At 44.5% G+C, this 25,431-nt stretch overlaps 2 protein-coding genes across 3 annotated transcripts in view; one reads left to right on the top strand and one right to left on the bottom strand.

The window, feature by feature from the left end:
* Positions 1-485: 485 nt before the first annotated feature.
* Positions 486-13,552, bottom strand: IDH1 (isocitrate dehydrogenase (NADP(+)) 1). Its single transcript, XM_084265707.1, has 9 exons — positions 13,531-13,552; positions 10,567-10,694; positions 8,686-8,977; positions 6,850-6,955; positions 4,453-4,630; positions 3,860-4,011; positions 2,666-2,806; positions 1,870-2,032; positions 486-1,417 (listed from the first exon to the last, which is right to left on the bottom strand). Exons 2-9 carry the CDS (start codon positions 10,686-10,688, stop codon positions 1,324-1,326), a joined length of 1,248 nt encoding a protein of 415 aa, XP_084121833.1. The 5' UTR covers positions 10,689-10,694; positions 13,531-13,552; the 3' UTR covers positions 486-1,323.
* A 3,738-nt stretch (positions 13,553-17,290) lies between these two features.
* Positions 17,291-25,431, top strand: part of PIKFYVE (phosphoinositide kinase, FYVE-type zinc finger containing) — a gene marked incomplete at both ends in the record, with an annotated part of 60,469 nt that continues 52,328 nt past the window's right edge. Inside the window, 3 exons of one of the 2 annotated variants that reach the window (XM_084265055.1) lie at positions 17,291-17,462; positions 18,985-19,137; positions 24,832-24,950. In XM_084265055.1, coding sequence (XP_084121181.1) covers positions 17,291-17,462; positions 18,985-19,137; positions 24,832-24,950 — 444 coding nt within the window. The remainder of the gene's footprint in view (positions 17,463-18,984; positions 19,138-24,831; positions 24,951-25,431) is intronic. The other variant, XM_084265056.1, reaches the window with a different exon arrangement.

The following is a 25,431-nucleotide window of genomic DNA, read 5'->3' as shown; positions in this document are numbered from 1 at the left end:
AGCAGACAGTGTTAATTTATATTGAAGGCACAGTAACAACTACTAGCAGTTGTAGACCTGCATTTCAAGGATGTGCTCATCCTAAACCAGATGTTAACAGCACATGACTGCATTGCAATCCTGACCAACACTTACAGCTCATCAACTGCAGGGTGAGAGTTTGTCTCACCTATAACCAGTTTCTGATCTTTGTCAAGTGGCAATACAGCAGTTTAAGTTTATATTAGTCCTAAAATAAAATATTAGCAGAATATACCTTGAAGTTCTGGTGCATTACCTCATGCTTCCCACCACACTAGAGATAGCATTTTGCCATGAGCCAGAACAAATTAAAACCCTACTCTAAGCAAGGAGAGATTATTTTGTGTTTAAATCACATTCCAAGACACTGAACCAGCACACACTGGACTGTGCTGAAAGACATTGGAGACTGAGGCGGAATTTCTCCATATCTGCTGCTCACACAGAGAGGAAGGAGACACAAAGGAGGTTAGTTGGCTTTTATTTTAGTCTGAACTAATTTTTTTTAAAAAAAAACAAACAACCCAAACAACCAATCCCAAACAAATCCATGGATGGAAGGAATAGTTTCTCACAGTCAGTCTGACTTGCTTATCACAACCAGAAGATTAGGTAATACCCCAGACAACTGGAGAACAGTTTCTATGCTTCACAGCCAGTCCAAAGGAATATAACTAAATGCATGGCCTGCATTTAGACACTGCAGCATGCCTTCACTAGGCTCTTAACCTATAGGGCTTTTTTTCCAGCATTTTACTAAGTGCTTTTTCTCAAATGTTACAGTCCTGACTGTAGCAATGGGACCAAATCCCTTAGTATGATGATACTATGCTCTGGTTGCCATTAAAAGTTAATTTAAAAGAGGTGCTGCAGTAGAGCTGGCATAGCCCTGTGAGCTCACTTCTAGTTAGTGGACAGTACTGAAGAGGACAGTTCTGATTTCTAAGGTCTGTTGGACAGTAAGTCACCACTGGTTTGACCAGAGACTGGCTTTCAGGCTGAGAGAAAAAGAAACCTAGATCAGAGTCATGGAGAAAAGGCTCAGTCCTGCTGTGAATGACATTAGGACTACAGACATACGTTGATTTTGAATACTATCACATTCAGCTGCTTAGCAAAAGTAAGGCTTATTCCAGCAGCTCAAAGGGTCTAAGAAAACATGTTCTTTTAAACATTTAGAAAGGCGTACATGTTCATTTCTGTCTAGTACTTAAAACGTTACACAACAGAGCGTGATACAGTGCCACTTACACTCTGATGTGTGAGATGCTTTGCTAGTCAAGCTTGAGTAGAGCCCATGCCTTAAAGTTTGGGCAGAGAGGCCAGCTTCCCCTTCAAGTTGTCAGCAAGCTTGTCCATGAACTCAAAGGTGTTCAGGTAGTCAGAGCGTGTGACACTACAGGGCGAAACAAGACAGGCATTAGTTGTAAAGCCATTCAAAGTGGGGGAAGACTCAAGTCTTGCCACTAAAATGAGAATTCTCCCCTACTCGTCAGGCTGATGTTTGTTGCCAAAAGGCTCCAGAGAAGAGGCCGCCAGGTGGTATTTTACAATGAAGTAGGTATCCATTCTAATAAATGGATAGAACAGGATCAGGCATAAGAGAAATCATTGCAATTCCTTCTTTATTTTCCCCATGCGTTTGGTACAATTGCAGGGCAGAGCAACCTACACTAAGCTACTTGGGGCAGGGAGTGTCTCATGTTCCGTTTGTACAGCACTGGGTACAGATGGGCTCAGTTCTATGACTGTACTCCAGCAGTTCTTCACCATACTAATATAATGCTGCTCAGAAACACCAAGTAAAACAGCCCTTCCCAAGCATAGGTGACCATTTAATATACTTACTTAGGCAGGCCTTTGATACAGGCAGCAAGGTCCTTTGTCATGAAGCCAGATTCGATGGTCTCAATGCAGACTTCTTCCAGGGCAACTGCAAAGTTCTTGAGGCTAGTGTTGTTGTCCAGCTTAGCTCTGTGAGCTAGTCCTCTTGTCCATGCAAAGATGGAGGCTTAGAGAGAACACCAGGTTATTCTGTCTTTCTAGAACTCCCTGGATATTGTTCTAAGCTGTCACATGGAATGGGAACTATTTTTTAATGTTAATAAAGCTGAAAACAGAAGAAACCCACCAGGAAATCTGGCATGGGAAAGAGAATGCTTATCTTCAACTAGGCATCCTTTGCATTTTGTGCAGCTCTAAAGAAAAGCAAACTCCAGAAAATACTCCCTGCCTCCACAATCTTGTCATGCATACTGTTTTATCTTATGTTGTTCCTGCCCAAGTCGGGACGAATGACCAGTGGTATGCCTCTGTGGTTACACAGAAAGTTGTCCTGATAGAAGGGTGCTTCTTCCTGGTATTACATTAAACTCTGTTCCCTATGGAACTCTGGAAGATTCTTTTGCTCACACCCCGTTCTAGGTGCACTTACAGTTTAAGTGTGTACATAGTTTGGGAGGTGGCTGGGGCTAGCTTATTGCTCACACTCACACTTCAAGCCCCTTTTTGCTTCAGCTGTCTCCATGGAAGAGAAATGCATTATCAACTACCAGTTTCACTACTGCAGTTCTCTGCAGAAAGGATGCAGGTTTCTTACTCCAAAACTGTTTTCATGCCTAGTGATCACTGAAGGGCAGCTTACCAATGGGGTTAGTGGAGGTTTCTTGGCCTTTCTGGTGCATGCGGTAGTGACGAGTAACTGTGCCATGAGCAGCCTCTGCTTCAACAGTCTTGCCATCAGGGCAGATCAGTACACTGGTCATCATCCCCAGAGAGCCATAGCCTACACAACACAAGTTTTAAAAGTTCAGTGTCTCCTTTGGACAGCCCCCTTAAATTCCCCTTAGTCCCCTCATTCCCCTACACTCTTGATGTGAGTTTTCCCAAGGAGCAGTGCTGCTGCAATTAACTGGCTACTCCCAACACATCCAAGTAGCAGCTTGTCTGAACATAAAGAGCTGCTAAACCATGAGATATAGATATGCAGACGTATTGCACCATTTCAAGAAAATCAGTAATCTCACCTAACTTGCTGGACAGATTTTTACTGAAAAGGTGCAATATAAAAACAAAGAATCCTAAATAAGCAGTGTTGGGCTGCCAATTGTTGTCTTCCTCACAAGGTGATAGGAAAAATCCTACTTCATATCATGAGTATCTGCTCTAATGAAAGAAACTATGAGCTGGAAAAACTGGATATTTACTTCACTTCTAACCCTGTAGGTTTCTGAGATTGGTGTCTCTGAAATCTTCTTTGTTTGGAAGTCAAACATACATCCTTGTTCCGTGGTAGGCAGTTTACTGGCCTTAGTTTAGGAAGGGCATACTACATAAAGCCACATGTCTTGCCTGGTGGGTTTCTGTATCCATATTTCTTTTGACACCAGGCAGCTTGGTTATACAGGATTCTGAACAAGCAGTGTAAGTCTGTAAAGTTAAATGTATCAACATCTATTTACACCTGGCAGATAGCTTTAGGTCATGAAAGTTTTCTTACTTGTCTGTAGAGCATCTGCCAGTATGGTCACCACCAGTCATCTTAATTCTGTCAGTGACAGAATCCCAGCTATCTGGGTACTTTCCATAAGACTGGAAAGCCGATCAGTTATAATGTTGTTAGGGACTGTCATCTGCCAAAGAGTACAACTACACAGTCTACATTCAATGGATTTTCTTGTAAGAGTGACATCAGGCATTCTTTGCTTGCCTTGTATCTCTGTAACTGGCACTGGTTTGAAATACAAGTTCTGAGACTCACCACCTCCTGGGCCATTACATGAGAGATGACCCAAGGTCACAAGAGACTGCTGTGCCTACTTCAGGAAGCATCTCATACCTTGTGCAACAGAGTCAGACTGCACATCCCCATCGTAGTTCTTGCAGGCCCAGACAAAGCCTCCTTCAGATTTCAGGGCCTGAGCAACCATGTCATCAATAAGCCTATGCTCATACCAGATCTTTTTAGCTTCAAACTGGGACTTGTATTCTCTGGAAAACAACAAAAAAACCCCAAAACAGAGCACTGTGCCACACAGATAAAAACAGGAATTGCATAGTTTGTGCAAGTATCTCTATGTACCACACTGTGCACAATTATGAGTAAAGAAACCAATAATAAAGCAACAAAAGCTTAAATTTGCATCTTCTTTACTCTTTTTTTTATCCTTGCTTTCTTTGCTAGGCCACTGCAAGTGTGCTTAAGTATCACAGATGAGCTCATAGAGAATCCGTGACTGTCAGGAAAGATGAACACCACAGCCATATTCAGCAGGACAAGGGAGACAGACAGGAAAGGTACATAGCCCCCTTCAAAGTGCTGCTGAGTGTCTGAAAACACTGAATTAGCTGTAGTAGCTCACCAGGCTGGAGAGGATGCTCCTGCTGCAGATTTATGAACTGCAGTAGTAAGCACACAGCTGTCTTAGTTACCTGTCATAGATGTCTTGGAAGATGTCTTTAAAGCGGCCATCATATCTCTTTAGGATGGTGTTCTTGGTGCTCATGTAGAGGGGCCAGCCTTTAGACAGTGCCATTTGGAAGGAACTGTGGGCAAAATCCTTGATAGACTGGTCAAGATTGTACATTCCCATGGCTACACCACCACAGTCTGTTAGTGGAGGAAGAACAGACAAGAGTCAATCAACTCGATATAGTTTTGGTTAAGGATTTGAGAGGCTCCCCAGCACGCTGTGGCTGGTGTCATTCCCAGATGTCTTGATATAGCTCTCAATTTATGGCCAGATCTTTGAGTGCAAAGTGCATCTTTTATCTGGACTGCTGAAAGCTCCAGCATATGGAAAGCTCTATGACACATGGAAAGTGGTTTTGTTTTACAGCTAGGCATATCTTAACCCTGCGATCTAATACCCCTAAGAAGCTTCTTTCTAATCCAGCCTATGCAGCAAAAAAGTGGCAGGAGTGAGTGTGCTGGGACTCCTATTAGCCATATAAGTAACACAGTATTTTTTATTAAAGTAGCAGGCAGCAGTTTGGAGCAGGGGTCCCAGCCAAAGCTAGAAATTGGTTTGCTCCCATCTTAAGTGCCTTGAACTTTCAGGCTTTGACTGCACTGCAGAATGAATCCAAGTACTGTGTCCTGCAGGACAATGGAGACCAGGACTGGGAAGGCATAAAGCTTTACACACCACACAGTTTGTTTCTAATGAAAAGTAGGTACTACATATTTAATTTTAAGCACGTCTCTAGTTTGTTGTACAGTGCCTTTATCAGGGATATGTCCTATGTAGGACACTTCAGATTTGAAAATAATAAACCAAAAATAGCCTTTCCTAATATTCTTTTGTCCATACTTCCAAATGGATGTTACTATATGGACATGCATGCAGAATGAAGGGAAGCCAGAGAAGGCTGCTATCTCTGCTTGCCAAGATAGCAAGGTCATTTAAAGTTGGTATTGGCAGGGAATTTAATTCCTGTTGTTAGCAGCAAATATACATGTTGTCCCCCTGCCTCCCTTACAGAGTCAAGGGCAGAACAGGGTCTGATCAGCTGGAGAGACTGTTTCCTCTGGAGCCATGATTTCATGGTTGCTAAATGACAGCTATAAACTTTTATTCAAACACTTACTTGCATGTAGGTTGTTGCAATTATACAATCCAACTGCCTGCTGAAATATCTTGATTCAGTGACAAGGTTGAACATATTGGTATGGCAAGCTTCCCTAATGCATTGTGAAGGGATACTGGCACAACTGTTATTGGGGAGGCAAGTTCCCCCAGAGCAGCAACAGTGATCTGCCATCTTTGAACTTCCTTACTTCCTGCTTGCTGACACAGTGCAAAGCAGTGAATTGGACTGGCTGCTGGAACTGACAGACATCTGTACAGGCTCACCAGTCACCTATCAAATGGCAACTCTAGATGAAAGACTGTGCAACAAGGGAGAGTAGAGATTTAGGCTCCCATGAGCAAGAATGCCAGAGAAATCAAGTATTGCAAAAGAAGATCATATGGCAGTCTTGGTACCTGTTTGCCAAGCTGACTGCACACAAACTAGGATTCTGTGGTTTACATGGACATACGAGATTTTTGTAGCTAGGAAAAAACCATTGCACTCACAAAGATGGATCACCATAACGCTTCAAATCATGAATTTTTTGATGACTGACAAGCAAGAGGCAGCTTGTGATGCTTTCCTGAATCCTGCCCCTAGAGAAACACCCTGGGTTTTAAAAACAATTACACTTATGTCACTACATAACAAAGCCCAGCCCTGTCACAACTCTTCCTCCTGAGCCAAGCAATGTTTACAAACCAGCACAGCAATATTGCTAAGAGGGACATCAATACATCTGGGACTGCATCTGTTAAAACAGCTAAAGCCTACACAGTCGAGAGCATCTTTGTCAAGTCTCCTTTCCACATTGCAGAGTATCAGTTCCCATTTCTATTAAAAAAAAAAAAAAAAGACTGCTTAATAGATAAGGGTAAAAGCTGCAAATGTAGATAGATCCCAGCAAGAGAAATTAAAACCAGGAAGAATTATACCCAAATTGTTCTTAACTGTATTTTAGGTCAAGCCAAGTTTCCATCTGATCAGAGGAAAAAAGTCATACATGCCACTAGACTCATCATACAAGGAACACAACAGTTGGCCAGTCTAGGATGATTGTGAGTTTGATATGCCTCTTCTATCCCAGGAAGGTTTCAAGTAACTTTTGGTACTTCACAGATAAACAAAGACGACCCCGACCTTCTACTCAACTCCTCAAAGTCATATTGTAACATCAACAGATCTGACTGATACTTCAAGGTTGAATAAAACCGGTATTTTTGGTTTCAATCACAACTTGGAGACAATACCTACTTTCGAAGTTATGGACCAGATATGTGACTGGTTTGCCTCCATCTTGTGGAGTATAGGTCATCTCTACTTTTCCAGGTCCAGGTACCACGAAATCAGTAGCTCTGTACTGTTAAAAAATAAATTGATATGATGATTTTTATTTATCAGGAAGACAGAAACATGAGACAAACCGCATTCGTTAGGCAGTGTGGAGAAAAGCATGAAGACATACAGCAAAAAACCCATTGAATGGGCTCTGCTTGCTCAGCCTTGTGGTCATTACTTTGCTAGCTATTAGAAAGACAAGTAGTCAAGACTGTTTCAAAAGAGATCTTTCTCTCTGAGGGAAGAAGCTTACTCTGCCAATTGATGGGGCCCAAGAATCTATTTTTGCAGGTGCACTGAAGTTTTAAAGTGCAAAGTATCCAGAGTGTTGTGAGGTCTCCTCTTCCTGACACAAAAAAAGGCTATTTATATTACTACTGCTGATCTCATGAATAAGGGGGAAATCATACAGCACCTTGACAAAAGCCATTATTTCTATCCATCATATGACATTTGAAAGGCCAATCTGTAGTAAGATTTCTTTGATTTCTGGAAACAGGTACACATTTTGCTCCTCTGAACTACACAGACTCAAAAGCAGAGCCAAAATGTACTTCAAGACTTCAATGGTCATCTTCCCAACTGCCCTGAACAGTACTATTTAAGGTTATATTTCCTTGAAATTCATCATCCTTTTTCACATAGTTTTCCTCCTATTGGGGGAATCAATTCCGTGAGCTGAAGTTGCACCATTGTCTCCTATGTGTTCTTTTATTATTCCTCTTGCTTTAATCTCATACTTTGGCAGGGTTTAAATCCTTTCCCCTTAATCCTTTGTTTCCTATTATTTTGATCTTCTAAATTACTCAGTACTGCTAAGGATGTTGAACTCCATTCTCTTAGAGTATCAGGGCTCTGCAATTGTTTTCCTCTTGGAAATGTTCTATTTTACCTTCCTTCCCCAGCTAACCTCACAATTTACCCTCAATTTGTCAGTTTACCCATCTATTTAAGCACTTGGCCTTCTAGAAGACTTTTGTCATGTCTGGCTGCTTTATGGCATACTACTCATGGAACAACAGTCATGGTTGACTCTTGTCCTCTGGGCTGTCCGAAGGCCTCTACACTGAGTGCCATGCTAGGGTTCTCCACAACTTTGTAGTACCTCTGCTAGGAGAGCTCTGCTAAAGGATGTTTCTCTGCATTCCCTACAGTACTTTGATACCACACCTGATGTGCCTAGTATGAAAACCAGCTCCACAGGAGTGCTGTGCAAGTAAGCTTAAGCAGCAGATCACAGTGTTTAAAAAAGAAAACCACAACAACAAAACAAGCACAAAAAACCCAAAACCACAGCCATGCACAGAAGGCAACTTTGCCCATTTCAAAAAATCATTCACTTAATTTTTGTTGTGAGCAATATTTATCACCAAAAAGTCGTTCCAAGTAGTAAGAAATTGGGCAGTGGAAAGGGCATTTTTCTAAAGATATTTAGAAGTAAATAAATATCTGCTCTGTAGGAAGAAGGGTTCTGCAGAGGTGATGGAAAAAACGTAGAGGAATTACACCTGGTGTGTAGGCACACACCTATCCAACCCAAGCGCAGACCCCTGAATGGCGATTATACAGCTATACTGTCTAATGAAGAGAGGCATGAACCAGGCTCTCTTGCACTTCACCAGGTGCTGTACAGAGTGCTAGCAAGTACCCACTCCCAGGCAGCAGCACAGGGATGCCTAAGTCTTTGTAGCTCTCTCTTTAGCTCTACTAAGCCTGTTAGGATAAAAAGGAGTAAGCAGTGAAGTGACTCACTTGATCCCCATAAGCATGACGGCCAATGACAATGGGTTTCACCCATCCAGACACCAACCGGGGAATGTTCTTGCAGATAATGGCCTCCCTGAAGACAGTGCCACCTAGGATGTTTCTAATTGTGCCATTGGGAGACTTCCACATCTGCTTCAGCTTGAACTCCTCCACTCTCTTCTCGTCAGGAGTGATGGTTGCACACTTTATGCCAACATTGTATTTCTTTATGGCTTCAGCAGCTTCCACAGTTACTTTATCATTTGTAGCATCACGATGCTCAATGCCCAAGTCATAGCTGTAACAAACCCACAAAGATGGTCAGAACTTCCCAGGACATTGTCATATCCAACAGGACAGAAACCAGACCTGATATGTGCCTATGAGTATGGTTCCAGCACTCTGGCATAGCTGAGGCTATCCCTCTTCCAGAGCAAATGGTGCTAGACTGGAAGAAAACATAGGCTCGTATACTGATACTTATACTGCTGGTAGGAGGTTAAGGAGAGGACAGCTTCAGTTCAGGTCTGAGCTGCCAGTCTGCCAACATGGGACAGAGCCAGTTATCTCCTACTGAGCTGCCTGGAATGGAAGCTTTTAGTCTGGGATTCTAATGGTATGGCACAACACAATATCAGATGAATATAGGCCTTCATTTCAAATCACTTGTGCTAAAGGTTCTGGTTTCCTTCATGTACTGAGCATACAAAGCTACCCTAGGCTTAAAAAGTGCTTTGATAATGGGTCCTGCAATCCTGCTTTGACAGAAAAACTGCCAATATTCCTCTCACACAGACAGAGGAAGCACGTTTCCCACACTCACTGTTTTAATAGCTTTTGGACAACAACAGTGCCCAGCGTGGGGCAGCCCTGAAGCACAGCCAGCTGTACATGAATTTAGCCATTGTGCTGCCTCAGCCAGGGGTTCACTTTCCCTACTCCCACTCCTCTTTGAAAGGGGATGTTCTCCAGACTGTGTGCATGTCTTATGCTGCTGGGTTCCCATTTGCTTGCTTCTCAACACCAGCAAGCAGAAAGCCTGATGTAGGTGGCATAAAAATGATTCCAGGAGCAGGGGAAAAGGTCAGACTTGTGGGTTTACCAGCAGATACCACTGAAGGCCTCTGTCCACATGGCTAGAAGCAATGCAGCTGGATACTTCTCTAATAATTATAGCTCAGTGGCTAGAAAGGGAAGAGATTATTTGTTCTGCTTGACCAGATGCAGCAGAAAACACGTCCCTTTTACCATACCAGCTGCTAGCATTAATTTTTTTCTAGAAAAGAGTGTAAGAGCACAGCCTAGGTTTAGGGAATAATTGCAAAAGTTAACTCACTCTGTTAGCTGCAGAGCTCAAGCTTACAGACATCAGGGCAGAGTCTGTGCCCTACAACTACTCTTTTGCCCTCTGGGTAGGTCTTCAGAAATGGCAAGAAGCCATAAGCCTACTCAGATGCTAGGCTTCAAATCAGGGAGTGGCTGAAACACCCCATGTTTCTAGTTGTTTAGGCTACAGGAAGCCATGCAACCTGCCCAGGTACTGGAAAGCTGAGACACAGGAGATAAAATGCAGAACACGTCTGTCAGAGACCTTCTTAGAGGCACAGTGTAGAAAAAAGCTAGCTCACAATTAAGGATCCACTGCTTACTGCTGTGAGGAACCCCAGCAGGGCTAACAGACTTTGACAAAATACCTTGACCCTGAGCCCATGCTTTCCAGAGTACTTAGCAAGGTTGGCCCTTAGGTAAGTAAACCAGGGGAGTCTGTTTGGAACACTACCAGTGCTAAAAGAGCTAGTTATCCTCTCAATGCTAAGTGAAATGTGATTGATGCCTAATGACACATGCAAATTGCAGTACAAAGTGTGTGTGTGTCAGAGATATTACCTGTGCAAATCCAGATCTACATAAGGAAAAATCAGCTTTTCTTTAATCAGTTCCCAGATGACCCGTGTCATTTCATCTCCCTGCATCTCCACGACAGAGCCTCCATGGATTTTTTTAGACATCTTGAGCTGCAGGAGACAAAAACTCAACCTACGTTAAAAACTGCCAACAGACATTACCAATACATGTGTCCTGCCTTTTTACAACACAACTAGAAGAGACATATAAACACAGTTATAAACACAGTATCCTAGATCTCTCCTAGAAGTCTTGAAAATAACCACAGTTATTTATATTCTCTAGTTTCATGCTAACTGGTATTTTTCTTACAGCTGCAGTTCCTTGAGAAATCTATGCAAGGATAAAAAGAAAGATTAATACCTGAAATTAAAGGGGATGCGTCCTAAGGTTATGAGCTTTAATTATGATTATACAAAAGAATTTGAAAGCATGACCAAACTCTTCCCCCAAATTCCACAAAAACAGATGAGCAATATGTATTTTTAGATTTCATTAGTCCTAGGCCAGTTGCCAGTTTCTCCCCCTTTTTCTGAAAATAGAGGTTAATGGGCATTATTTTAATGACAGCTCATATTGTTGGCACTATTAAGATTAACACATTGTCAGCATCTTATTGGCTTTCTACCCCAAGAAGGAAGGTAACAGGGACAGAAATCCAAGGGCCACATCAAGAGTACTTTCTCATGGGAAGCTTTATTTCTGCTGTTAAAGTAAATACCTGACAGGTTTGTTTTCTGTATGGAACAGAGGTTTCCCAAGATATTTGTTCACAAAGCCCCTCCCCCTAAAAAAAATCGCAACAAACCCCTGAACTCTGCCCTTCTAGTTGCACTTTGTTTCTTGATAAAACCCAACCCCACAGCCACTGAACTGCTAACACAGTGCCCTGTTTCTAACAGCTACAGTTTCTCAGCTCGGATTATGCAAGAGCTGTGACTTGGCAAGTTCCTCCTACCAAGACAGCCTTGTTCTTGTATGCAGTTGTAAGGATAGTACAGTGAGATACCGAGCCCTTGTGCCTGAGGTTGCAGTCTCACAGATATCAAGGTCCATGAATGGCTTTATCCAGAATGAAGGGCCTCTCCTGCACACAGAGTCTATTCATCTAGATGAATTTATGCAGGTGTGAGGTTTGCAATGCAAGAGCCCCCAGTTACAAGCACATGGGAAGATTCCTCCCCAGCTATTATTATTTTTTTAAAGTAAACTAATTTGTGCTGTATTTCTGAAATCCAATTCATTAAACTTTTATAATTTGGGAAGGGAATAAACTTTCTCAGCTATGTTCTATCTACTGCATCAAGCTTTTCCTATCTTTTCAGAGAGAAAAGTAAAATGAGGTTGTGAGTTACTGAGGCTCCATTTACTACGAGCACATAAACTTGAAAAATTACCTAGTCTGAGACACTCCTATCCCAGACAGCATTATGGCCTTATATTAGGCCTCTCTAGCCCTCACAGAAAATTTTAGCTTCACATGATCACACTCTGTCTGAGCTCAGTTTATTTATGCAAGCATTTTGGGCCAAATTTTCAATTTTTACTATCAATATACTGTCTCACACTCCCGTAGCCTAGGCACATGATCACTACTCAGAAGACTTCAGTTTTGCTTTTGGCACTTACAGAGTCTGAAAAACAATTTCATTCATTTAAGTCAAAAATGTACACATACACTCACCCAACATCCTTTATTTAAGTGGGGACTAAACCACAAAACAAGACAAATCAGACTACCTTAGTCACAGCAATAGGTTTTGCAAAGCTGGCCTCAGACCTCTACGGTGCTGCTGTCACAATGGGAACACAAAGGTACATGAGACACACCTCCACTGAGATACATTTCCATCAATATGTGGAAACAGCAGCTTCTTAAACAACTCTGACAGCATCCTACATGTTTGTTTTATCATGGCCCTAGTATTTGCCCCCTGGTCAAACACTGATGTCCCCCATTTCTCTATGCACAGGGCCAGAACTGCAGCAGCATCCACCTGTGCACCAGTCAATATGTTAACAGGTTCCTCTAGAGAGCACATATTCTCTAAATTTCAACTCTGTCGCTCATCTTCTTTGATTTTATACTCTCTAGAGCTGCCAAGTCAGAAGGGTCTTTCTCATACAGCAAGCCTTCTTCAAATACACTTAACCTAGGCATTTAGCCAAGACTACTTAGAAGAAACTTTGTGAATTTGCAAAGACTCCTCAGTCCCCAGAAAGGACTCCGGGCCCTCAGTAAATAATTAACTATTGCAACAGCTCCTTAATTCAGGTTTACAGAAGATCTCTTCAGATCAAGCGTGCTCCTAGGAAGAGCAGCGCAGATCGTTGTCACTAACCGAGATCTTGCCCGCACTTGTTTTTCGGCTGCGCTGCCCTCCATGCAAGCACACAGCCCTCCCCTGACAACGCGATGGGAGCGAGCTCCCCTGGCGCTGGTAGGACCTGCCGACCAGGCCGCGGCTGGTGCCACAGCTGAGACTGAAATCCAGGTACCGGCACCACCTCAGCGAGGCCCTGCCGGGCCTGGCAGCAGGGCAGCGGCCGGGAACTCCCCCCAGCGCAGGGGGGGCTGCCCGGGAGACGCTGGGGGCCCTAGGCGTAACCGGCGTCAGGCGACGCTACCGACTATTAAAGAGACATCTGGATCGCGCGGGTGAAAGCCCAGCCCCGGGCCGGGGAGGCCGAGTCCGAGCTGCAAGCGCCTCGCCGGTGCCCGGGGCGTCTTCAGCGATACCCGCAGCGGCAGAGGGGGCCGAGCGGGCAGCCCGCCGCGGAGCTCCCTCTCCGAGCCACTACAAAGAAAAATTCTCTTAAAACACAACCGTCCATTCAGGGTCCCTTCGGAGGGGAGAGGACGCCGCGCCGAGGAGGGGAAGGACAAAGGGCGCGGTTCCCTGCGGCGCGGCCACGCCCCACCCGTGGGGCCCTGAGCCCTGTTACCTGCAGACAGTCCCGATCCGGCTCTCTCGGCGATGCGGAGCTCAGCCGTGCGCGGGGTCTTTTATGGAGCCGCGCCCCCGCCGCCGCCCGGCCCCGCCGCCGCGTCGCTCCCTGCCGGCTCCGCCCGGCCCCTCCTCCCGGCTGCGGGGCGGGGGTGTGGGGGAGCGCGTCGGTTCGCGGCCGCCCTGGCTGTCTGTCCGGTGGCCGCCCCGTCGGGTCTGCCCGGCTTTAGCGCGCCGATGTCTCCCTGTGAGGAGGCCGCGGCAGCACGTAACGCGCCCCGGCCGTGCCGCCCGGCCAAGCGGCCCGCAGCGCGGTGGCCTGCCCGCCGAACCGGGCTTTATCTGCGCTCTCCCGAGACAGCCGCAGTAAGTGGCCTGCGCCGCCACAGGGAAAGGCGTGCTGGGTCGCCACAGGGAAGGCCTTGGCGCCGAGGGGGCTCGAGTGTGTCAGGGCTGTTGGAGCAGGCCGCCGGCTGCCCGCAGCGCAGCGCTGGCCTGGCCCAGCCCGAGGGACATTTGTACGCACGGGTGGGCACGCACAGGCTGCCATGTCGGCACTACGGCTGCAGATCCTCGTCCCAAAGGGCCGGAGAGGGCGCCCCTAGGCGGCCGGGGCGGGGCGCGGAGTGGGAACGGGGCGGAAACCCCACGGCGGTTACACCCCCCGCCTCGGGCTTCCTTCGCTGCCGGGCTGGCGGCGGCTCCTGCTGTGGCAGCCGGGAACCGCCACGCCCGGGCAGAGCCTCGCAGGGCCGCGGGCCCCAGGCAGCTGCGAGGCGGGCACTGCGGTGGGCGTCACCTCAACGGCCCCGCCCCAAGCGCCTCAGACGGCGGTGGATTGGCGCAGAGCTTCGATTTGCGATGCCTCGGCGAGGAGCGCCGCCATCGGCGGGCGATTGGGCAGGGCTGACGGCGGCGCGGCGGGTTGCTAGGGGCGGGGCGAGCGGGCGGGCGGGCGGGCGCGGGGCCGGGGCGGGAGAAAAGAGGCGGTGCCGCCCTGGGCCTGCACCCGTACCGGTACCGCCACCGCCGTCGCGGGGAGCAGGTGAGGACAGCCTGTCCGGGACCGGGCGATTCTGCTCGGCCTTTGCATGGGTCCGCAGTAGCGTCCCACTGGGGCCCGTGCGGGCCTTTACGGGGCTCGGCCCCTGATAGCGGCGGCGGCGGCGCTCCTAGGCTGGCCCGGGGGTCACTGCGTGGCCTCTGCCTGCGAGCAGCCTCGGCTGTCTCCGCTGCCTCCTTCCCGTCGCAGGTGATTTCCGGGTCCGCCATGCCGGGCGGGTGCGTGTCTGTGGGGGGGGAGACGGCGGGGTGTCTCCTGTACGGGGAGCGAAGCGGCGCGCTCGCCATAGCCGCGGCGCGGAGGCTGGGAGCGACGCGCACTGATGTTTAAATTGCCGCTGTGCAGCTCCCGCACCTGGGGTGCCTTTACCCAGATGCCCCGGGGTAACATCCGAGTCGCAAGGGGCGCCTGGGCCCCTCTGGCACTGGCCAGTTGTGGTCAGCTCTGCGAGGCGCAGGATGTCACTGGGCTGTTCAGATGCAACTGCCGAGCCTTCGTGGCCAGGCTCGCAACCTGCGTTTTATCGGTGGCGAGTTGGTGATTGCTGAAGACGTGGCAGCCTAAAGAGACTTTATATATATCCCCCGCGGCAGTTTTTGGTAAGGATCCTGAGGAGGATGCAGGCAGGTTTAGTGCCTGTTGACTTACGTGTGCCTTGCTTTCTGTTCTCCCATAACAGACACCTAAGTGACTGATTCCATGTACCTTGGTGCATCTGTGTGGTTTACTTTTAGTGTGAGAACCAAAGCCCTTTGAGAAAGGGTGATACGGTCCGTGGCTAATGTGTTGTGCAGCACAGAAAATACAGGTGTTTTGGGAGCTAATACTGAGTGCAGTGCTCCTCTTTTCCATCTGTTTTAATTAGGCTAGTACTGCCATCATGGAAACAATTGCTCTGTGGGTTTTTTTCCTTGAAGCTAAAGTTTATTTTTCCAGAATCATGTATATGATGTATGCAAGTTCAGAGGCTTCCTTGGTTTTTTTGGTCTTGCTCAGCTACAGCCAGTTGCTGAAAGATTAACATAATTTCCTGTAAAACTTCTGCTTGACTTCACAGTGCCATTTTTAGTGTTGTACAGCCCTTTTGTACATTCAACATCTGAAAGCAAGTTAATCGGTCACTTTAAGTTTTGAAGAAACAGTTCCAAAGTTACCTGAAAATATATCCTTGAAGGCATTTTCTGTGAACTCTAGTGTTTAAGTGTGTCCAGACCATCGTTGTTTAAATAATGTTGCTGAAATGCAAAACACCAAAAAAATACTGTGGCTTACAGGGGGAGAGGGAATGGAAGTGTTGCAGTCTAAGGCTCAACCCTACATAAATAACCTAACCAAATCTCTTGAAGCTCTGTGAATGTCTCTCTGATTTCTTTCTTAAGAATATGTGAGAATCAGGAGAAACTGTGAGCTAAAGGCTCTTGCTATACAGAGCACCAAGCAAAAGTCCGCTGAGATGTCATATGACTGATTTGCAGTTACCATTGTTTGTGCATTTGTTGTAGGAGTGGTCAGACTTTGTCATAGGGGTTGCATGCAGCACTTCCAGTGTCACTTGTCAACCGCGTGGATTTTCTCTGAACCAGGCAGATTTTTAGTGTGGCTTATTAGAATTAGGGACAAAATGTTCTAGTCAGCAAACTGTGTGCTTCTAGACTCTACGGAGCAGTGGTGGAAACTGGTGTTTCGTGAAGGCGCGTTATCAGCTGCTAAGGAGGAAGTGGACCCGTAGAGGGTTTTGATCCTTGGCACGGGTAAAAGTCAGCTGTCACTTGTAGATTTCATCAGCTCCCCGTGTTCCTGCTCTGTCAAACATTTCTCTAAGTCTTGCTTAAACAAAGCTAAAGGTAATAAGCACTTTACCCGTGGAGGCTTAGTGAGGCCTAGTGGAAGAAATCAGGTGTGTATTGAGATTAAAGAATATGGGCCGTGGGAAAGTACATCTCCTGGCTGTAGGAAGGCTTTGGTACGCAGCAAGTAGGCTTAACAGGTATGGCTTCCCTTCACAGAGGATGTGTTTTGTTTGTTTCTTTCCCTTAATGTCGCTGCTCTTGAAAACAAGGAAGTTTGGAGGTGTACAAATAAACCACAGTTTGGGTTGCTTCCCTGGTAGCTTGCATGAAGCCCTGTATTGTAGTGAGGAGGGGAAGGAAGCAGTGTGCCATCAAACTTAATTTCTCAGTCACACTTTTGTTTGTGTTTTCATTTTATTTCTTGTTCTCAAGTTAACCTGGCCAGGCAATGCATATGTCTTGTGCTTGTTCAGGTGGGCCCTTGCCTGTTACAAGGGCTGCAGAAGGTACAGCATTGACAGCTCTTAGGCTGAAGTTAAAACTTCTTTGTGATATCTATGCATAGCCTCCATTTGAAAACTTTGGGTTTGCAGAAAACAGCAACTGGAGTGTGTCACCGAGCAGCACAGTGGCTGTTTACTTACTTTGATTGCTCTGGATGTTTAACTAGAAGCTCTGAATTGCTCTCTGCAGAGATGCTGATCTTTTACCAATGACTAGGCAGGGACACAGGCTCCTAGCTCTGTCTCTCCTGACCTGTGCTAATAGATGTCTGTGGTAGGTGGGATGAATTTTCCCCCTCTAGCACTTAAGGAGAAACCTTCTCCTCCTCAGTTGACTGAAGATGTTCTGTTTCACCACCCTGTGTGTAACACGCGTTGCTGAACTCTTCCAGGGCACGTGAAATGGCTGCAGATGAGAAACGGTCCCCGACACTGGACTCTACCAGTGATCTACCTCATTCTCCTAGTAGTCCATCTCATCTCACTCACTTCAAACCCCTGACTCCTGACCAGGATGAGCCTCCTTTTAAATCAGCCTACAGCTCTTTTGTAAACCTGTTCCGTTTCAGCAAAGGTAAGTGCTTGGGAGAACGTGTGCCTGTGGATTGTGCATGCTGTTTTATTGACACCCTCTGCTGTCATAAACTTACAAAACCACCTCTGAAAATGTCAGACAGTTGGCCAAATGGATGGTGAGTCAGCTTTTTTGTGAGGGATGTTGGGTGATATAGCAGAGCTTTGCTGTAGGAGAAGATAGCCAGCATGTTGCATCTAGAAGTTTGTGGCTGTCCATGAAGGTCAAAGACAAGCCAAGTAGGAGATAGTATTGTTTACCTTCTTAGCTAGACAGCTGGATTTCCTTTGTCTGTATGAAGTTTTTTGGACTAAAAGCAGGAGTAACCCTCTGCCAGCTTACAAGAGCAACATGTGTCCTGTCCTTCCAGGGCAAGTTCTTACTCCAGACTTCTGCTCCTCACCTTCCAGTGCATCTTGTGGCTTCAGCTGAGTGGCAGCTGAGCTGCAATAAAGCAGTTTATTTACAGGAAGTCCACCCTTAATTTGCATGGTTTAGGTGTTCCACATGAAGAGGTCTGAATTGTTGTGTAAGTTTAAAAAAGGCCTTTGTTGCACGTATCATGAAACGTATTCTCACTAGGCAAGCTCTTAAAGAACTATGTGAGGTTTTTCTTTTTTGTTTCAAGTAAATACACTGCAGAGTGGTGAATGAATGTGCCTTGGTTTTGTACAAAAACTGTGCATCTGGAGATGGCAAGGTGGTCAGCTGCTTTTGTTTAGTCTGCTCGTTATCTAGCTTTGCTAAGCATATTTCTGCGATGTTTGGGCTAGGGGAAAAAGACCAAGATAGCATTTTGCATAAGCAAATGGCTCTGTTCAGACTCTAATTATGCAGAAAAAGAATTACTTGGCATGACTGTTGTTAGTTTGCAGAGTAGAATATCACCTGCCACTATGACTTTATTGAAAACAACATAAGATGTTGCCAATATTGGCTTCACTTGTTTGTCACTGACAAATGTAGCTGAGTCAGCAAAATACTGTATTGAAAGAAGAGGCGAGCATGGATTGGGCATGTTACTGGAATCAATGAGAACCTGCCAATCCTTGATCCTCTGATGGAGAAGGGTGGTTTGTTAAAGGCTGGAGTAACTCTTTAATGTGACCTCAGTACTGGCTTCTAACTTAACTGAAACACTTTTCAGGGCAGAAGCTGATAATCAACTGTAGTTGTTCTATATAGCAAGAATAATTAAATAATTAATTGATTGCAGTTGCAGACACAACTGGATGGTTTGTTTAAGGTCTTTTAGACACTTTTCACATCTATGTGAGTGAACTCACAGAACTATGACACCTGAGCATAAGTTCTACATGCTGGCCTGTTGCCATGTGTTGTATGGCACTTCTCAGACCAAAAATTCATGTTGTTTGTTTTGTAAAATCATGACCCAAATAAACTATTTATGTGAGGCTTTTTACTCTGTTTTGTATGCACTGATGTTTTTTTGTCATGTCTGAACAGTTGGTTTCTTGCTTTTTGTGGACTCTAGATGATGGCAGGCTCTCATCCCCAGCAGAGAGAGCAGAGGCAACACAGAGTGATCCACAGGCATTGAGTGGTGGCTGGTCCAGTCCTCAGCATCCCACCAGGGCTCAGTCTCTGAGGTCACCGGTTCCTTACAAAAAACAACTGACTAGTGACTTGCAAAGAAGATCATCTGCAACTCTGGGTAATTTCAGTTCTTCGTGCTACAAGGGAATGTCGTGCTAAGCAGTCTAACTTCGGAGTAAGGTGGAAGGAAGTGAATAAAGGTTCATTGACTGTCTATGTTGATGGCGGAATTTGATATCAGGCTACTCTGCGTCTTAGTGAGCTCGCACTTTAGCTTCAGAAGCATGTTCCCTTCACCCTTCATAGCGTTCCAGTAAGGTGCTGTTGCTGGGACTCTGCTGTTTCAATCACAAAAAAGAACAGGCTGCCAAAACATCTTAAAAGTCACTTGAACTTTGATCCTGCAGATTTTTGCTTTGTCTTGTGAGACTCCAGACTTTTAACAGCCGCCTGCAAGCTTTAACTTTAGAGCTGAGCTCAGTCTGAATGGGGTTGATGTTTGTGGCGTCAAGGGAGTTATAAAAGCAAGTTTTTGCTTGTAGCTGTTTTGAGGAGCATTGAATAGATCTTGTGTCTAAACTTTTTTTATTCCTAACGTTGGACTCTTGCCAGATGCCATACTGAATCTCTTTTGGTTGGAATGGGAATTGAATGTGATTTCAAAGGTGCCGATACAACAGTGTAGTGGCTTAATAAAAATCTGGAACAGCTAGTAAGTAGATTGCAGGGGACCCTCTTGAGATCTACCTGGTTACTGACAGACTTTTATGATACCCATCTTAGCAGTTTGCTCAAGGCTGAAAATCCTCTGCAAGACAGTATTTCCAAGAGTACGGTACCCGGTGCAAACAGACTGAATCTTAAACACTGTTCATGAGTATGGGATTTTTAGCAAGATGTCTAGTCTTAGTAACCAGGCAGAGGTCCAGTACAGATAGCTAGCATTTTCTTCTAAGTCTTTTACATGCTGTCTTCATTGAACATATTCATGATTTTACTCGTTACCCTGAAGTGTAGTATTTGTGCTATTCGGTTGCACCTGTCACAATAAACCAGTTAAGGTGGTGGTGGGTTTTTGGGGTTGTTTTACTTTGTAGTGGTTTAGTTGTTTTGTTTTGGGTTTTTTACGGCTCTTTCTGAGATCCCCAAGGACAGCAGCATGCACTTTGCCAACTTGCTGTACTTCATTTTTAGTTACTTCTTGGAAATTACCTGGGGATTACAGATTAGAAACCTTTAGGTGAGGTAGGTTGTTTTATTGTTGTTATTCTCTTCCTTTGTCATCCTATTACACTGTATCTCAACCCATGATTCTTTTTTCACATTCTTCTCCCCATCCCCTTGGGGGAATGGCGGGGAGAGTGGCAGTGTGCTTCTCTGTTAGAGACTGGGGTTAAACCATGGCACATCTGGATTAGTTGGTCAGTTTGCCCGCTCAGTTCACTGATGGTGAGCTGTCTAGTCTCGCTAAATGTTCTGGCAGCTTTGTATCTGCAGGCCTGTAAATGCCTTTTTGGGTTTGGTCATTGCTCAGATACTTCATAACATCTGCATCTTCTGCCTACACTTGTTGAAGTCCTTCACAAAGGTCTGTTTAGCCTGCTTGAGTTTAAATAACATGCTGAGCTTAAGCAAACTGAAAGGAATAGGTTAAAAAAAAGTCTTCTGGTGCTTGTAGAAGGTGATGGAATGAAGTTGCTCCTGAAGACATGACTTCCACCCCTCATTTGTCCATTAGATGGCACAGCAGATGCTGACTGACAACTGCAAACATGGACCAACATGGAGGGATGCTGGCTTTTGTAGGAAACTAACATCACATATGTGGGATTTCAGTTGTGTTCTTCCCTCCAGGACTGCTTACACAAAACCATTGTAATAGCACCTTAGATCCTTTTGTGAAAGTAGGAGAAGCTGTTTGATGCATGCCTTGCATCAGATGCTATGTGGGCTGCATGGCTGAAGAACTAGTGCTGACTCTGCACTGGTTTCTGTGGCCTCCCTGTGGGGCAACCTGTTGCATTCTCAAGTGCTGGGGAGCTGGTGTCACTTCTGCAGAGGCAGTGGGCGCAGATAGTTGCATTGGCCTGTGTGTGTCTGTGTGCTGGCTGCTTTCAGGGTCCTGAATTGAGCCAGGATAGTCTCGTGCTGAGTTACTGTCGCTGCTTGCAAATTTAGTTTAAGGAGCATTGGAAACATTGACTGGTTGGAGAGGGACTATTGGTAGTAAAAGCGCTTCTGGCTTGTTACCTGTCATGCTGGACAATGCTGTTAATGCTAGACAATTGTAGCAGGCTGACAGTAATAGGGAATGGCAAAGGAGCTTAGGAGTAAGTAAAGGCCAGCAATTGTGTGAAGGGGAAGAAGGCCTGAGGAAAGCATGTGGTGGTTACTGGGAATCATAAAGAACATGATTTATTACCAGAACATTTTCCATTGAAAGTGGTTTTGGAAGATTAAAATGCATGTTGTAAAATGAAGTTAAGAACAGCTTTCATAATCTTCCTGTCAGTACTTTGTATGGCAGTTACTTGGGGAAGATGCAGTGTTTGAACTGTGATAGTCAACTTGAATATGAAATGATACACTTTGGCAGCAAGTAACTAGAAAGCAATTCATCCTGATTTGTATCAGCAAAACTGTGGTATCTGTGGTGGGGGTATTAGTTTATTGTTGAAACTCTGAAGCTCTCTGTTGTACCTGTGCTGTCAGCTATGGCCAGCTCTCTTCCTGTAAACTGAAACTAGCAGTTGAGTTGCAACAAAGTTGTTCTAGTGTTTTTGTGTTTGTTATTCATTGTAAAATGATTGCTAAGTAAATAGAGCCATGAAAGAAACTCTGAATCACTGAAATAGATTTTTTTTTTTTTCCCCAGTAATTGAGGATGCAGTGCAATTGCATGAGTTAGTGAGTAAATCTTTCTGTGGCCTGAACTCAGAACTGAGTACTTGAGTGGATAATCATAGCTGGAATGATATTGCAGGCTCCTTCCCAGTGGTCACAGTTTGGGTGGGGAGAGTAGAAGAGGGGAAAAACCTATAGTATTTAGAGATTCTATAGGTTTTGCCAAGGATTGACAGCCATGAATATGTATAGTTAGGGTTATTGTTGAAATAGGAAGATTTTTTTTTTTTGAAGTTGTAGAAGTTAATTTTTAGCTTAGGAAGGATAATTAGGTAAGAAATAAGTAAAATTGAAAATCTAGATTTTTAAATTTTTGTATATTGAAGCTTTGTTCAGTGGACGTGTAAGTGGGAAGAGAATGGATAGGAAAAACACAGTTACCTCATAAGCTGGTACTCCCAGAAAAAATGTGTTCCATGCTCATGTTGGTGTGTTACATTGAAGGCCTGAGATGCAGCTGGCTTTTGTTTGTTAAATGCAAAATTATGTCAAGTGAAAAAATTACAGTCTTGTATGAATGTGTGTTTGACATGGGAAGAAGAGTAAATGGGTGAAAACATGGTAAAATTGTGGCCTGAGGAAGTATAAGGATTCAATGTATCAAAACCACAAGGATGCTGTCTTTACTTCCTGCAGTCGTTTTTGTGGACAGTGACAAGGAATAGTTTGTGGAGCTGGTCTGGTTGTCATAACAGATGAAATAACACTTTTATTTTATAAGCAGAGTTTTTTGTGTGTAACTTTTAGTCATGCTAGTGAGGTGTACAGGTTATTTTTTAGGGGGACTAGGGTAGAGTGGTATGGTGTTTTGTGGTGGGGATTTTTTTAGTAGCTTATGCTGAATTTGCTGCTTCAGGAGCATGAAAAAAAGTTTATAACTACTTAGATGTGTATGTGTGGTCAACCCCCTTGGGATCAAATCAAAAGTGGATATGAAATTTTTCAGCAGTGCAACTGATGGCTGTTGGGTTGATGATGTAGGCAAGGCAAGTTTCCATAATTGTGGAAGGGAATGAGAGTTTTGCATTAATGGTGAAATAAGGAAATATAGTTAACAGCGCTGAAAACGTTTACATCTGTAAATCATGTGTGCATTAACTGAGAAAATGCTCTGGCATTTATAGTAGTGGCATTCGGATCAGGAGTAAAAGTCAACCTAAGATTGATATGTGGGAATTCTCTTAAGAATGATGCTTTAGCCACAGTGTGTCCTGTACTGCAGGAGTGATAACCTCTTCCATTCTTGCTATACAGTGAGTTTTCCTCCAGAAAGGGAGAAGTCACATAAGTGCAAAGGAGAAGAGCGAACTGAATTTTAAGATGAGAAATAGGTTAGCCATGTGCTTCTACTGCTGCCACTGTTGTATGGAATACAGCAAAGGTCATTTAACTAACCATGGAACCGGTGCAGAGTTAGATACCTGTAGCACTTCTTCAGGACTGTGTATGTTCATGTGTTGGGAATCACTTGCCAGTGAAGCAGGAAGCTTGATAGTCATTTTTTGTTTTGGAAGTGGCATTCCTGGAAAAGAGATACTCTTGAATTCAAAAGTTACAGTGAGGAAGTCCAGGAAGTAATGCAGTATAGATCTTGTAATAGAAGTTAGGAGAAGCCAAAGGTTTCCATGGTATTATCAATGTTTTCCTGAAATATTACAGTCCCTTCAGTCACCCTAAAATACTCAACTTTGGCCGGTCCAAAAGTATTTCTTTGAATTGTAAAAATTAAATTCCAATTGGCTTGCCACAGAACTGGATTTAGGTGCTCTAGAATTTGATCAAAATTGTCTCCTGTTGTGGATTCTTTGGTGCACATAGGTCGTTAAGCATCTAAATGTGGGCTGATCAACTAAAAATGTCCAATAACAATCTGAAGAGGGTCATGGAATCGCACAGTTTTAGTCACCTTACTCAAAGGGTTTTGATCTGCAGCAGAGGAACAGCAGCCTGGTTGTTACTGCACAGCAACAGTTAACACGCTTGTGCTAGTGCTGTCAGCATTCCCGCTGACATCAGTGGTATCTAAAGCAGTAAACAGAGAGCAGCCATGTCTGTTCCTCCTGTACCACGGGGAATCAAAACAAAATGCTAATCAGATGGAGAGCAGCGAAGCTGGTAAGAAACTTTCAACTATTCAGAAAAGTTGCTTATGTAGAAAAGTGGCTCAAAGCATTTAAATGTTTAGGGAAATACAACACTTTGCAGAAGCTTTTGGAGAGAAGGATCCTATTTGCAACTCATACAGCAATGCTTCAAAGCTAATAAGCATTTTATAGGAAAGAAATTTAACTGCATTACCTTTTTACTCAGGAGTCTCTTTGCTACAGGTAATCAAGAATGACTGTGCAAGTTCTCAACAGCTTGGCTTTTTTTTTCTCAGAAAATAACAAAAATACCCTAAAAATTGGGAACTTCTGATTGCATTTTCTTCTGAGTTACTGTTTTTAATAGAAACAGGGCAACTGAGTCCTGAGACTTGCTGTAGTCATTTATAAGTAAGCTCAAGCTAAGGCATTGACTTATACCAGTCCTAGAATGAATGTGAAAATCGTTACAATTACATTGTAAATATTAACGTGCTAGAGGGCATTGTAAAATGAGACTGCAGTGCTTTCTAAAAGATTATTACAAGGTTCATGTAGGAGGTTGAAAATCACTTTTTTTTAATTCCTAGAGAATTTAAATCAGTTTTTGTAAAGACAGAGGTTGGTATTTAAAATGTCTGTCAAAGCAAGCTGTCTGGCTCCTGTTGGGGTAGAAGAGAAGTATGAGAGGCTGCAAGGTGATACACACTTTAACTTTGTAAAGTACATACATTCACTTATGTATCTCCCTCTCATGGGGGTTTGTGTTGTGATGTGAATGCTGCCATATCACGGAAGAGATTAACACTTCTCTTTCTCTCCAGACAATCGAAGGAAAGTCGAACCGCCTCTCGGAGGTCATGATCCTCGAACTGCCGTTCAGTTAAGAAGCCTCAGCACCGTTTTAAAGCGCCTCAAAGAAATCATGGAGGGGAAGAGCCAGGTACTTCTTGTGAGGGATTTCTAGGTGAAACTATCTAGAAACTGAACTATTTACGAAGCTGCTCCGAGCTTCATTTTTAGAAACATATGGGACTTTCAGATGTTTGTAGGATAAATGAGTAAATGGGGGGGGGGGAGAGGGAGGGCACAAAAAATAATTGTGTGAGCTGGGAAGTAATTTAAGTTGATGTGGACTTCTGTCATGTTAAATATCTGTCATATTCTGTGAGTGAACCATTGCAACTGCTCAGCTTCTTTAACCTGGACCAGATGCTTTCGTGTTAGACTGCTTCCCATTTCCCTAACCAGTACTATCTGATGGTTTTCTCTTTTGAAGACTAACCATGGGCAGGTGAAACACACTGACTGTGACAAATATTAATGAGAATTCTGAGTATAAAGTAAACCTACTACTTACTGTAGTAATGACTGACCAGCAATATTTGTTTGAAAAGCTTTTTTCTGTTAATCAGTTTTGTTTC

This window comes from Gallinula chloropus (assembly GCF_964237585.1).
Source record: "Gallinula chloropus genome assembly, chromosome: 5".
In the NCBI taxonomy this organism is placed as follows: Eukaryota; Metazoa; Chordata; class Aves; order Gruiformes; family Rallidae; genus Gallinula; species Gallinula chloropus.
This window is presented reverse-complemented; position numbering and strand designations above follow the sequence as displayed.

Bases quoted from the DNA above. Each gene is read 5' to 3' on its own strand.
- IDH1 (XM_084265707.1), bottom strand. From the start codon at position 10,688: ATGTCTAAAAAAATCCATGGAGGCTCTGTCGTGGAGATGCAGGGAGAT. The intron at 6,956-8,685 runs GTGAGTCACTTC...ATTTTTTAACAG, and splicing joins GTCATGCTTATGGGGATCAA to TACAGAGCTACTGATTTCGT. The intron at 4,631-6,849 runs GTAGGTATTGTC...CTCCACTAACAG, and splicing joins TCTGGTCCATAACTTCGAAA to ACTGTGGTGGTGTAGCCATG.